The 12,365-nt window shown below is 41.9% G+C and overlaps 1 protein-coding gene and 1 pseudogene across 1 annotated transcript; one reads left to right on the plus strand and one right to left on the minus strand.

Moving 5' to 3' along the window:
- Positions 1-2,046: 2,046 nt before the first annotated feature.
- Positions 2,047-2,842, plus strand: LOC142504879 (uncharacterized). Its single transcript, XM_075617723.1, has 2 exons — positions 2,047-2,603; positions 2,800-2,842. Exons 1-2 carry the CDS (start codon positions 2,047-2,049, stop codon positions 2,840-2,842), a joined length of 600 nt encoding a protein of 199 aa, XP_075473838.1.
- Positions 2,843-6,417: 3,575 nt separating this feature from the next.
- Positions 6,418-12,018, minus strand: LOC142505107 (telomere repeat-binding factor 4-like; annotated as a pseudogene).
- Between the last annotated feature and the right edge of the window lie 347 nt (positions 12,019-12,365).

Here is a 12,365-nt window from a genome sequence, read left to right on the forward strand (position 1 = left end):
AGCAGCCGAGCATATACCCGGGCTACCAGAAGCCCGGACTTCCAGACAAGCTCCGGGATGATGGCTTTCTACCCGGGCTACCTCAATAGTAGCACCACACTCAAGTGCATAAGTATGTGATATCTTATTTTGGTAATCATTACTGTCAGAATCACATGGATTTGGCGTGCCAGAGAAGTTGTCAGAAAGTAGGGTATGGGCAACCATCTTGCCATACTTAGTAAGTGAGCACTGAAAACAAGGTCATCATTGACTTTCTTGCTATAAATATCAGGTTTGCTCAAACTTTAAAGCAGAGATTCACATATATATCTTTCCCATACCATTTCTACAGCATTTTCTCTTGGCTACATAGCTCTTTCCTCACCCATCTGCTGACTTTAGCATCAGAGTGACCACGCTGGACATCTCTCCGGCGCCCATTCACGTGGTTATCTTCGTGTTTACAGGTCACTACTGGTTTTTCTAGGAAGAAGAAGCCTTTGGTTTGGGCACATCTCACTAGGTTCTCATTCCTTATCATTTTCACAACCGACCCGGTGAAATTGTCCACGCATCTCACACCCATTTTCACCCGGTCACATCATTGGCGCCGTCTATGGGAATTTGAGTTTAAGACGTGGATATGGCTCCTACCAGAAGAACAAACCAAAAAATCTCTCAGGTTCCTGGAGGTGACCTATCTCTCTCTGGTCAAGGTGGCCCGCCACACCACTCACTAGTCCTCAGCCTACAATTACCTTATCACCCCCGGATTGTATCCGACACCGTCGAGAAAGCCATGGAAAAGAGGGCCCCCTCCCATCATTCTACCCAGCCAGAACGTGAGCAGGAGAGGGAGCTAGGGGGCAGAGGAAAGGATGGAAGGGCGGAGGAAAAAGAGTCGAGTGCTAGTTCTAAATCCCCTACTGTGGCGGAAGAACTGGAAGAGTTAAGGAGGAAAGTGAAGGTCTTGGAGGGGCAAGTTAGGGCTCGGGACAACACTCGGGTGATGGCTAAGGGATGCCTTTTTTCTGATGTCATCATCCGGGAGCCTCTGCCAGGGCATTTCAAATCTGCAAAGATAAAAGTCTACGTCGGGAGTTCTGACCCGAAAGAACACCTCGCTCGGTTCGAAAATATGGCTATGTTGCATTGTTATGAAGACATGATCAAGTGCAAGGTGTTCTTGACTACTCTGGTTGACTCGGCCCAAAGATGGTTTGAAGGATTGTCCATTCGAAGCATTCAGTCTTTCAAAAATTTTCAGAAATTATTCTCACACCATTTTAGCAGCATTAAAAAATACAAAAAAATCACTTTTAGCATGTATGAGGTAAAGCAGAGCTCTGAAGAAACTCTAAGGGCATGCATCAGGAGATTCAATCGAGTTGCTTTGGATGTCTCCTCCTGCGCCCCTCAGACGAAAACCACCGCATTCACACAGGGACTATGGGAGGGGGAGTTTAGATCGCTCATTAACCAAGAAACTGTCCAGGGACTTTGAGGATCTTCTGGCTCGGGCAGAAAAGTATATTAACATGGAAGAAGCTCAGAAGCATAAGCGAAATGCTTTGAAGAGAGAGAGAGAGGTGATCGGGTGGTCAGACCCGAGGAGGGAGCTCATAAGAAGGTGAATGCGGGGCATTTTTCCCATCACTGTGCCTTTGAAGATTTCTCGGGACATGGATGTCCAGGAGTGTAGCTCGGATAAATCACGGGATCCAAACCCGAGTTCACAATTTGCTAGGTCCGAGAAGAAAAGAATCTTCACCCTCCACAAGGCATGTTCTCATGACACAAGTGAGTGTCGAATATTGAAGAAGGAATACAATCGCATCTTCGAATCAGGGCACAACCCATCAAACAGAAGAATAAGATTGCCACCCTGGTCAACTCAACGTCAAGGGCCCAGCTCACATGTTGGTTCGCTGAGGTGCCTCGAGTGGAAGAAGAAATCAGGAGCCAGAACAGAAGAAGACCTCATCTTCTGCCTTAGGTGTAATAAAAATGATTTCTGATGGTTCAACGGATGGTGATTCTAATCGGGCCCAGAAGGCACGAGGCATGAGAGATTGTTTGGAAGTGGAAGGAGAAAAGAGGAATGAGTTGACCATCAGCTTTGACCCGGATGATCTCCGGGGAGTCAGTCTTCCCCATAATGATACTCTGGTGATCCAGGCCCGCGTTGCTAACTATGACGTAATGAAAATCTTTGTATATTCAGGCAACTCTGTTAACGTCATATTCAAAGAAGCTCTGGCGCAAATGAATTTACAGGGGTACCGGTTGGACTCAGTAGAAACAGCCTTTTTTGGTTTCGCTGGTCATGCCGTGTACCCGGAAGGAGAGATAATTTTGTCATTAACTTTGGGCACCCGAGAACTACGAAAAACTGTCATGACTACTTTCATAGTTGTGGATGACCCGTCATCGTACAATATTATCTTGGGTCGGCCAGCTATGAATGAACTGAAAGCTGTAGCCTTCACCTACCATCAAAAGATCAAATTCTCAGTCGAGAATCGGGTTGGAGAAGTAAGGGGAGATCAACCATCTTCCCGAAAGTGCTATGGGGATACAGGTCAGGGTGGATCAGAAGAAGGCGAGAAGGGAAGAGAAAGGTAAGAATAAGGCTCGGGAGGAGTGGGAAGAGTTGGAGAAAGGGGAAGTGCATTTTGTGGCAGAAGAAGAGCATGAAACTGTGGAGATCATGCCAGGAAAGGAAATTCGGGTGGCCCGAGACCTCGACTTATCCACCGGGTTAGTCTATTGAACTGTTTAAAGGCTAACATTAATGTTTTTGCTTGGTTACAACAGGAACTGGTCGGGATTTCACCTTTGGTGGCTGAACATAGATTGAACATCATCCCGAGAGCCTGACCTGTGAAGCAGAAAAAGAGGCACTTTGGTCCGGACAAAGACAAGGTGATTGACGCACAAGTCCGGGAACTTTCGCAAGCCGGGCACATTCGAGAAGTACAGTTCCCTACGTGGCTCTCGAATGTGGTATTGGTTCCAAAAGTTACGGGGAAATGGATAATGTGCATGGATTTCAGGGATCTCAATAAAGCTTGTCCCAATGATTGTTATCCTCTCCTCCGGATCGATCAGTTGATGGATTCCACTTCGGGTTTTGAATTGCTCAGTTTTATGGACGCCTATCAGGGATACCACCAAATCTCCTGGCCAAGGCGGATCAAGACAAGGCCAGTTTTATTACGTCTAGAGGCACATTTTGCTATGTGGTCATGCCTTTTGGATTGAAGAATGTCGGAGACACATATCAGCGCTTGATGAATCGGGTCTTCACGAAGCAGTTAGGAACGAATGTTGAAGTGTATGTGGATGACATCCTGGCCAAGTCCAGGCAGATTTCTTGTTTCATCCCCAACTTGGAGGAGACATTTGCCACGCTTGTGTCCATTGGGATTAAGCTCAACCCGGCCAAATGCATCTTTGGGGTAAAAAGTGGCAAGTTCCTGGGTTTCCTAGTTATAGATCGAGGAATTGATGTGAACCCTGAAAAAGTCAAGTCGGTGCTCGATATGCCCTCCCCTCGATCTATTCGAAAAGTACAAAAATTAACTGGGAGAATTGCTGCTCTTTCCCGATTCATCTCTCGGTCTGCGCACATGAGTTATCCTTTCTTTCAACTCTTGCAGAAGGATAAAAAATTTGGCTGGGATGAAAAGTGCGAACAAGCATTCCGGGATCTAAAGAATCATCTAGCAGAGCTTCCAATTTTGGTTAAGCCCGAGCCCGGGGAGAAAATATTTGTTTATTTACCCACCACAGAGTACACTATTAGTTCTGTGATTATCCGAGAGGAGGGTTTCGACCAGAAACCGGTATATTATGTCAGTCACACTCTCAGAGGAGCTGAGCTCAGATACAGTGAGGTGGAGAAGATAGTTCTAGCTTTGATAATGATTGCTCGAAAGTTGACGCCCTATTTTCTCTCTCATCAAATTGTTGTTCTCACCAACATCCCTCTGGGGAGGATCATGACTCACCCTGAGATCTCTGGCAGGATGGTAAAGTGGACAGTGGAGCTAGGGGAGTATGGTATTGAATACAAGCCCCATGTTGCCAATAAAGCGCAAGCCCTGTAGGATTTTCTTTCAGAAATGATTCAGACGGGCGAAGAAGAAGTATGGAGAATTTTCGTCGATAGAGCAGCAAGTCTGGCCGGACGCGGAGTCGGGGTGGTGTTGATAGAACCTTCAGGAGAAAAGATCAAGTTGGCCCTAAGAATCAATTCACGAGTCACAACAACGAAGTTGAATACGAGGCTGTCCTCGCTGACATACGAGCGTCCCGGGAGATCGGAGCCTCCCGAGCCATTCTTTACTCTGACTCACAATTGGTCACTCAACAAATAAAAGGAGTCTGAAACAAAAGATGAAAAGATGCTCAGATATTTGAAACTCATTACAACCCAGGCAGCATCCCTAGTTGATTGGAGCATTGAACAGATACCTCGAGACGAGAATGGTGAGGCAGATGCCTGGCAAAAATAGATGCTTCCTTGTCAGACATCAGTACTCGGGAGGTATTATATTTCACCCGGCTAGTCCTATCTATTGATGAAGATGTGCCACCAACCCGGGAAAGTTCATGGATGACACATTTGATTGAATTCATAACCCATGACAAATTATCTGAAGACCGAGCCCGAGCCCGAGCCCGAGCCGGAAGATCAAAAAACAGGCTCCAGGTTCGTTCTTTTGAATAATATTTTGTACAGGAGATCATAGCAGGGGCCCTTGTTAAAATATTTGGCTAAGGAGGAAGTAGAGTATATCCTCCGGGAAATACATGAGGGATGTTGTGGGGAGCATCTCGGGGGAACGACGTTGGCTCAGAAAGCAATGTTGGCTGGATTCTGGTGGCCCAGCATAAGCCAAGACTCTTCTCGAGTGGTTCGAGCATGTGATGGATGTCAGCATCATTCCAACTTTCAGCATAGCTCGACCACTCTGATGAAACCAATTTTGGCATCTTGTCCCTTCAATCAGTGGGGTATGGACATTGTTGGTCCTTTCCCAATAGCTCGGGCTCAAATGAAATTTCTCCTGGTAGCAGTAGATTACTTCTCCAAGTGAGTTGAGGTCGAACCTCTAGCTAAAATTACTGAAGAAAATGTGTTGAAATTTCTGTGGAAGAATATTGTGTGTCAATTTTGGATTCTCAGAAGATTAATCTCAGACAATTGAAGACAATTTCAAGGAAAAAAGATAACATCTTGGTGCCAAGAAATGAATATCACTCAATCTTTCACCTCAGTTGCCTACCGCCAAATGGGCAGACAGAGGTGACAAACAGAATTATTGTGTCGGCTTTTAAAACTCAACTACAATGGGTAGAAGAACTACTTAGTGTTCTCTGGGCATACAGGACTACACCCCGAACGACCACTCAGGAAACTCCTTTCAATCTTGTTTATGGTTCTAAGGCAGTATTACCCGTGGAGATTGGGCAATCTTCTACCCGGATAGAATCTTACCCGGATAATAATGATCAAACCAGGGCAATGAAGTTAGATTTGGTAGAAGAGAAGAGAGGGCGAGCAGTGATCCGGATGGAGGCTTACCGGAGCCGGGTCATGAAGTCGTATAATAAACGCGTCCGGGTACAAGATTTTCAGATTGGGGATTTAGTTATGAAGAAAGTAAATCCAGCCGAGGATGTGGGCAAGTTAGAAGCCATTGGGAGGGTCCATTCAAAATCATTCGAAAAGTTAGCTCGGGAATATTCTACTTAGAAGATGATCAGGGACACTCTCTTCAGAGACCATGAAATGTTTTTCATTTAAAAAGTATTATGTTTGATAGAGTATTGTACCGATATCTACAATTCAATAAAATGAAAGAATGATTCAGAAAGACTTGGCATAAATCCAGGGCTCCGTACCATGGCCCATGGCTCCGTACCCTGGTTATCCAGTAAGCCCAGAGACCCGTATAATAGCCCAGGGCTCCGTACCCTGGTTATCCAGTGAGTCCAAAGACCCGTACCCTGGCCCAAGGCTCTGTACCTTGGTTATCCAGTAAGTCCAGGAACCCGTATCTTGGCCAGGGCTCCGTACCTTGGTTATCTAGTAAGTCCAGGAACCCGTACCCTGACCAAGCTCAGTACCCTAGTTATCCAATAAGACCAGAGATTCGTATTTTACCCGGGAGGCATGAGGCCCCGGTAAATTTTTAAACCCGGGAGGCATGAGGCCCCGGTAAATTTTTAAACCCGGGAGGCATGAGGTCCTGATATTCTATTCAACCCCGATTATTCTCCAACACTTAAAAAAATTTCTGAGGATTTGACAGTCGGTGGAAAAAAAAAACCCGGTTATTATTCAGGACTTGAAGTATTTTTCAATTCTTATTTAAAGTTCAGGATATGTTTTCAGTATGGAGTATATATACAAAAGGAAAGACATGCGAAAGAAGATTTCATTAAATGAAAGGCCTAAGGCCAAAATTACATAAAAAGAACCGAAAAAAGAAAAAGGACAAGAAAATTACAAATGCTATTTGAAATCTATCGGGTCCGGCTGTCCTTCAGCCTCATGGTTCTCTTCTTCAGCCTCATTGGGAAGGGAGGCTATGACTCGATCAAAACTAGAAAAGTCTTCTCTTTCCTCCGGGAGAAGCCCGGTCTCTTCAAATTGCTCTTGACATTTGTCAAAGCCGGTTCGGAAGAAAAAATAAGCTCGATCCTCAACTGCCGTCATGAACTCAGGAGACTGGAGGAAGGAAGGTTCGCCATTTATCCTGAGAGTACGCAGATGCCGCCAGGGCATTCTCAGCAGCAGCTGCCCGGGACTGTTGATTCTCTATCTCCTCGGATAAAGAACGATTCTCTGATTCCAAGATAGAGATACGCACCTGTAAAGTCTCCTCCCGAACGAGGCTGGCATCCACGTCATCTCTGGTTTTGGCCAATCTGCCAGGGCCACCGATAGTTGTTGATTGGCTGTTTCCAAAGCAGCGCGAAGGCCAGTGACCGCTTCTTCATGAGCTGATCGAACCCGGGACAGTTCTCCTTGAAGTTGCTTGTAAAGCTCTTGGGTGGCCCGGGCTCGACCGCCTTCCTTCGTGGCCACTGCGGCTACTTCTTCGAAAGTCGAAATCAGCATTTGAACACCCTGTTCACCAAGAGTTAGTACTGGAAAAAAAATTCGGAGAGGAGGAAAAAAGTATAACTTACATAAATGACCCAGGTAAGATCCTTCAAAAAGCTTCGGGGTCGAGAGATAACCCCTCAGATAGGCCTCCTCAGAAGGAAGAAGCATCTGCTTGAGGAGCCTGACCCCAGTGGGGAACGCTCCCTCCAAGTAAAGGTTGTCTCGAGCTCCTTGCGAGCTGGAGTGAAGAGGCTCGATGAGAGGTTGAGTCGGAGGAGAAGAAGTGGATTGAGTTGCTCGGGAGGTGCCTTGGTCTCCTCCTTTATTGCCCTCGAGGAGGATCAGTTCTGGGCTTGCCACCGCTTTTCTTTTCCTCTGGATAAGAGGAATGTGATCTGCTGGATCTTCTGGGAAATCAGCCCGAACCATTCCCCCTCCTTTGGATTTTCTGCCCGGGTGGAGTTGTCTAGCCTGGTAGCCTCCTCCTCGGCTGCAGCAGACGGTCGAGTTTCGATAAGCGTTGGCTGGACCAATTTCTTCTTAGCAGCAGCTTTCTGGGTCGCTAGTTTTTTCTCTTTGGCCGTTTTTTCAGCCGCCCACCTCCTTGCAAAGATGTCTTGCATTTCCGAGTTATCTGTCAAAAAACAAAAGAAAGAGAAAAACGAAGCTATTAAGAACCAAGTACAAAGTAAAAAATAAGGAAAAATAAAGGAAGAGGTCGGAGATAATAAATTACCAAGTTGAGCACCCGAGCCAGCTACTTCGTCAATCACCCGATCAATAGGGTCTTCAGCCCGCGTACTCAACCCGTAAGAAGAAGCCTCTGATTTGGACACATCTCACTAGACTCTCATTCTTTATCATTTTCACAACCCGACCCTGGTGAAATTGCTCGCGCATCTCACACCCATTTTCACCCGGTCACGTCACTTAGATGATGTCTAGACTGTTGTGCGTCTAAAAGATTTCAATGGCATCATCACCACCATATGTAACATTTGATAGGGTAAAAGATAGATAATAGCAAGAAAGAGAAAAATAAAAAAAGATGAATTTGAAGGAAGAGAAAAATAAAAGAAAGATGAATTTGAAGGAATACATTGATCAAAACAATCTGTAGTAAACTGCAGGAGGGCTTCCATTTCTTCAGCCATCATTGCTACCCTTTCTGCCTCCTTCACGGCTTCAGCAGCTACAAATGATTTATTCTCAGCCTCTGCAATTCTGAAAGCAGTGGACCTCGCTGCATCTTCAACAGTACCCCCGAGTAATCCAATGCTCTGAATCTGTCTAGGGTGGGAGTCTTTCAGTCCCACGTTGGGGGTTTTCATGTCTGGTAGTGCATCTCTTTTCATTCTGTAACAATTCTGAATCTGCATTTGGAACTTAGAAGATTAGACAGATGCCCGCATGATTTAATTTTTTTTTTACATAAACTCGGGTTTCGAAGAAAAACATTCAGAATACTTCCATGACATTCCTGGTTCTGGATGTATGAATCTATTTTCACAATAACAAGGCATGAAATCGAGTGATTAGATCTGTGGCATCATTTACATTTCAAGCGTTTGACAGACAACGTGGAAATCCAACCAAGAATAAGGAAATATAGCCATAATTTGAATGATTAAGTCAGAACCAAGAACTAGATTACAGAACAGAGAACAAGATATAAAACAGCTCAACCTTATCATTTTTAGCTCGGTTTTCTTTCGATACTTTTGCCAAGGCAATCCGCATACTAAAGTATGGATGTCTAAATGCTATATAATCACATGATCCGTTTATTAAGACAATTTTCCGAACTAACAATTCATGAACAATGTTCAAACCAGTTATGGAAACCGCCACCAAGTCAAATAATCTGATACACTAACAATGCCGTTAACAGCTCTCATAGAAAAAACATCGTGTAGAGTCTCGTTTAACCAGTAATTTAATCATTACAACCAGCAATGAATCATTAACAGCCACCACCAATAATTAAAAGGCATAATTCAATTCAAAACAATCTCCAGAAAAATACATAAAAAAATGCAGACCCAATCATACAAACAGAACACAAGTTCCATACAAGATACGGTCATAGGGATAAGTACAAAAAAGGTACAATACAACTAGGACCTGCATTGCATTGTAGAGTCGAGAAAAATTTTACCTTTTCAAGTTTGTCTTGAAGAACGAGCCTCCTTAATCTAGAACTCAGAACCCGTTTGAAATTTTGTTGAACCTCTTGCTTTTGCTGAATGAATCACTCAAAACAGAAGAATCTTTAGTTATTCTGAACAAGAAATATAAGCAGGGAGAATAACAATGATAAAAAAAAGCAAAAGACACTGAACATTTGACAATGAGCTGATTGATATCAATATACCACAACATATCTTGTTCATGAGCACAATCAGTATGATCAAGCTACCAAAAGTATCCAAATTAAACAGCCTTCTTTCTTCTGATTCACAAATAAGCTATGAAACACCGAAAAATTTTAAATATATATATATGGCCAGGCAAGTTCATCTTACAGATATAATGTAAAAATCACATAGAACAGCAGAAGTATTCTGCATCAGTTGAAAGACATGAAATTCTAAAACATGTAAACTTTATGTCACAAGTCACAACGAACAGTTTCATTATTTAAAAAGATTAGAAGCAGTCTTCTAATCAGTTTAAAATACAAGGTTTTCCATTGACACTGTTATAAATCATTAATCATAAATAAAATGGTAAGTTATCCTATGTAAATTTTAATCTTATAAAAGACTTCTGTGGAGAACATCACATATAGTTAGCTGGCAGATAAAAAAAACATATCAGAGAAACTCCTAAAAGAAGCAATATTTAGATAGCTAGCATGGGGATCATGATTAACTTTGCATAAAAAATAATCTAAAGGGATTTAAAACAAAGTGTAAGAAAAACACAGATACACTAGAGCAAGAGAAACATGCAGCTGTTAGGATTCCTGATGAGGCCACCAAAATCATAAATAATTCAAAATGTAAACATAAAGAACACCATCCCTCAAAAGACGGAGCTAAAAACTACATCTTAACTGCAACATTATTTATGGGAAGGACATGTCATTATCAAGCAAATACTTGTGTTGTGGTGTATTATATGTATTTCACTGAACTGTGGCTGCCAATTCATTTGCATACTGCAGCTTCTAGCACCTGGTTTGAATCATCAATTAATGCCACTAATATATCTCTAGATATGTAAAACTATCTTGAGGATACCAATAGCCTTTTCTTTCTCTAAAGTGAAAGTTCTCAAGAGGTAAGTTCATATTGAAATATCTGGTAGCTACTGAGGCAGAGCCATACCTCCTCAATGAAAATCAATTTTCATGTATATTTTTTTCTTAAAATTCAACTTTCGCATCCCCCACCACAATAATAATAATAAACTAACTGTATCACCCCTATCCCCTCTCTGAATTGTGTAAACATCTCTCGTACTTTCCAATGATAAATCACTGATAAGAAACCAGACCTCGATGAAATTAGCAATAGTGCCCTGAATCTGATCCATTTGGCTCCTTGAGAGTAGACAGTGCCTCATATATCATGGCATTGTACCTGAGAACAAAGTCATAATCTCACATGCCTCAAATAAAAGAGAGGAGAAAGATAATAATATTTACAAATAACATACTCAACATGATTTCGATAATGCAATATTTAGCATAGGAATATTTCACAAACTAACTTGGCAGCACTATTTCCTTCAGATAACGGTTTAGCAGAATAAATCATAGGTACGTCCATTGGTGCATCCAGTGATGATGGAGTGATAGATGCAGAGGTCTGCGCAACGGGCAGTGGGGCAGCCGGAGAGTCAGGATTTGCCTTCACTTTCGGTGTCTTCGATTTATCTCTTAGGCCTTGGCCATTTGCAACACTCAAATTCCTCCACTTATCCTGCATAAGAAAGCCAATATGATAATCATATTTGTTTTAAAAGGGGTTTGGTTTCCAACAAATTAAATGACTGGCAAAAAAGTAAGCTTTGGCTTATAGAGTATAAGTTAGCACGAGACATATGTATCTTAACCTACAAGTAGTAATAGATGCCAAAATTGGTAGGGACCACAAGAGGGAGAGGGACTTTGTCGATCCAGAAAAATTGATAGGTGGTGAGAAGATATTCTAAGAAGAACGTTATTCTTATATCATTCATCTGATGTTCTAGTTTAATATAATCACACAGAAAATATAATGGTTCACTGAGCAATACTCTCAAATGCAATTGACCCGTTTCTTTGCTAAAAAATGAAAGTAACAACCTCTTCATCATCACAAGAGTGTCATAATTACAAATGTAAATCGATGTAAAATTCATAAAGCTACTCACTGAAACAGAACCACAAAAATAATTTCAACATAAATAAGCAGACCACAATTAGATTACAGTTTATTTCTTTCACTTCTTCATACGCATCACCATACAAATCCATAATAAACTACAATTTTTAAACTTTACTTAACAACCCCTATATCAAACAAAAAAAATGATGGCTATAAGAGTTCCAAATAACTCTAGTAGAAAATGTCTACACGAGCACAAATGACAACGGTAAATTCAAATAAAAACTTATGCAATGGTGCTGCTAGGATACTCACACTAGTATACGGCGCCACATACATTAATTTAAGCAAATAATGTGTACCTTCAGATCGATGTTGGAGCGAGTAAACAGAAGGTGGTTGAATTCAGGGTCTCTTTGAATATTCTTCCACTTTCCTGCGCCGTGCTTCGCCACTCCGGCTCGTAGCGCTTCCTCCTCTTCTGAGGTCCACTTCTGCTTGGGATTCCCCATCTCTTCCTCCCTCCGCCGCACAAATTATTTCTGTCTCCGTGATATATTTTCGGCCTGTTGCTCTTTATAGCATCACCAAGGTTGGTGTTCTAACCAAACTTCAAATACAATCTTTATTTTGAAGATTGCAACAGTGATCCACTGTTTATTTGAAGATTAACACCAAATTACTTAAATATCATCTTGACAAATGCAAAATAATTTTTTTTATTTTTATGTATTTGTTTTGCTCCATTTTATATTATTATATTTTAAATTATTTAATTAATTAATTTTAATATTAAATAATTTTTATACTTAGTTAATTTATTTTAATTGTTTTATTATTTTTATGAATTAATTATAAGTCTATTGTTTATAATAATCATGAAATTGAAATAATAAACAAGATAGTGATCACAAAAATTAATAACATAATTTATTAGAATACGC

Source organism: Primulina tabacum, chromosome 10, assembly GCF_025594145.1.
Source record: "Primulina tabacum isolate GXHZ01 chromosome 10, ASM2559414v2, whole genome shotgun sequence".
In the NCBI taxonomy this organism is placed as follows: Eukaryota; Viridiplantae; Streptophyta; class Magnoliopsida; order Lamiales; family Gesneriaceae; genus Primulina; species Primulina tabacum.

Bases quoted from the DNA above. Each gene is read 5' to 3' on its own strand.
- LOC142504879 (XM_075617723.1), top strand. From the start codon at position 2,047: ATGAGAGATTGTTTGGAAGTGGAAGGAGAAAAGAGGAATGAGTTGACC. The intron at 2,604-2,799 runs GTAAGAATAAGG...TGGTTACAACAG, and splicing joins GGCGAGAAGGGAAGAGAAAG to GAACTGGTCGGGATTTCACC.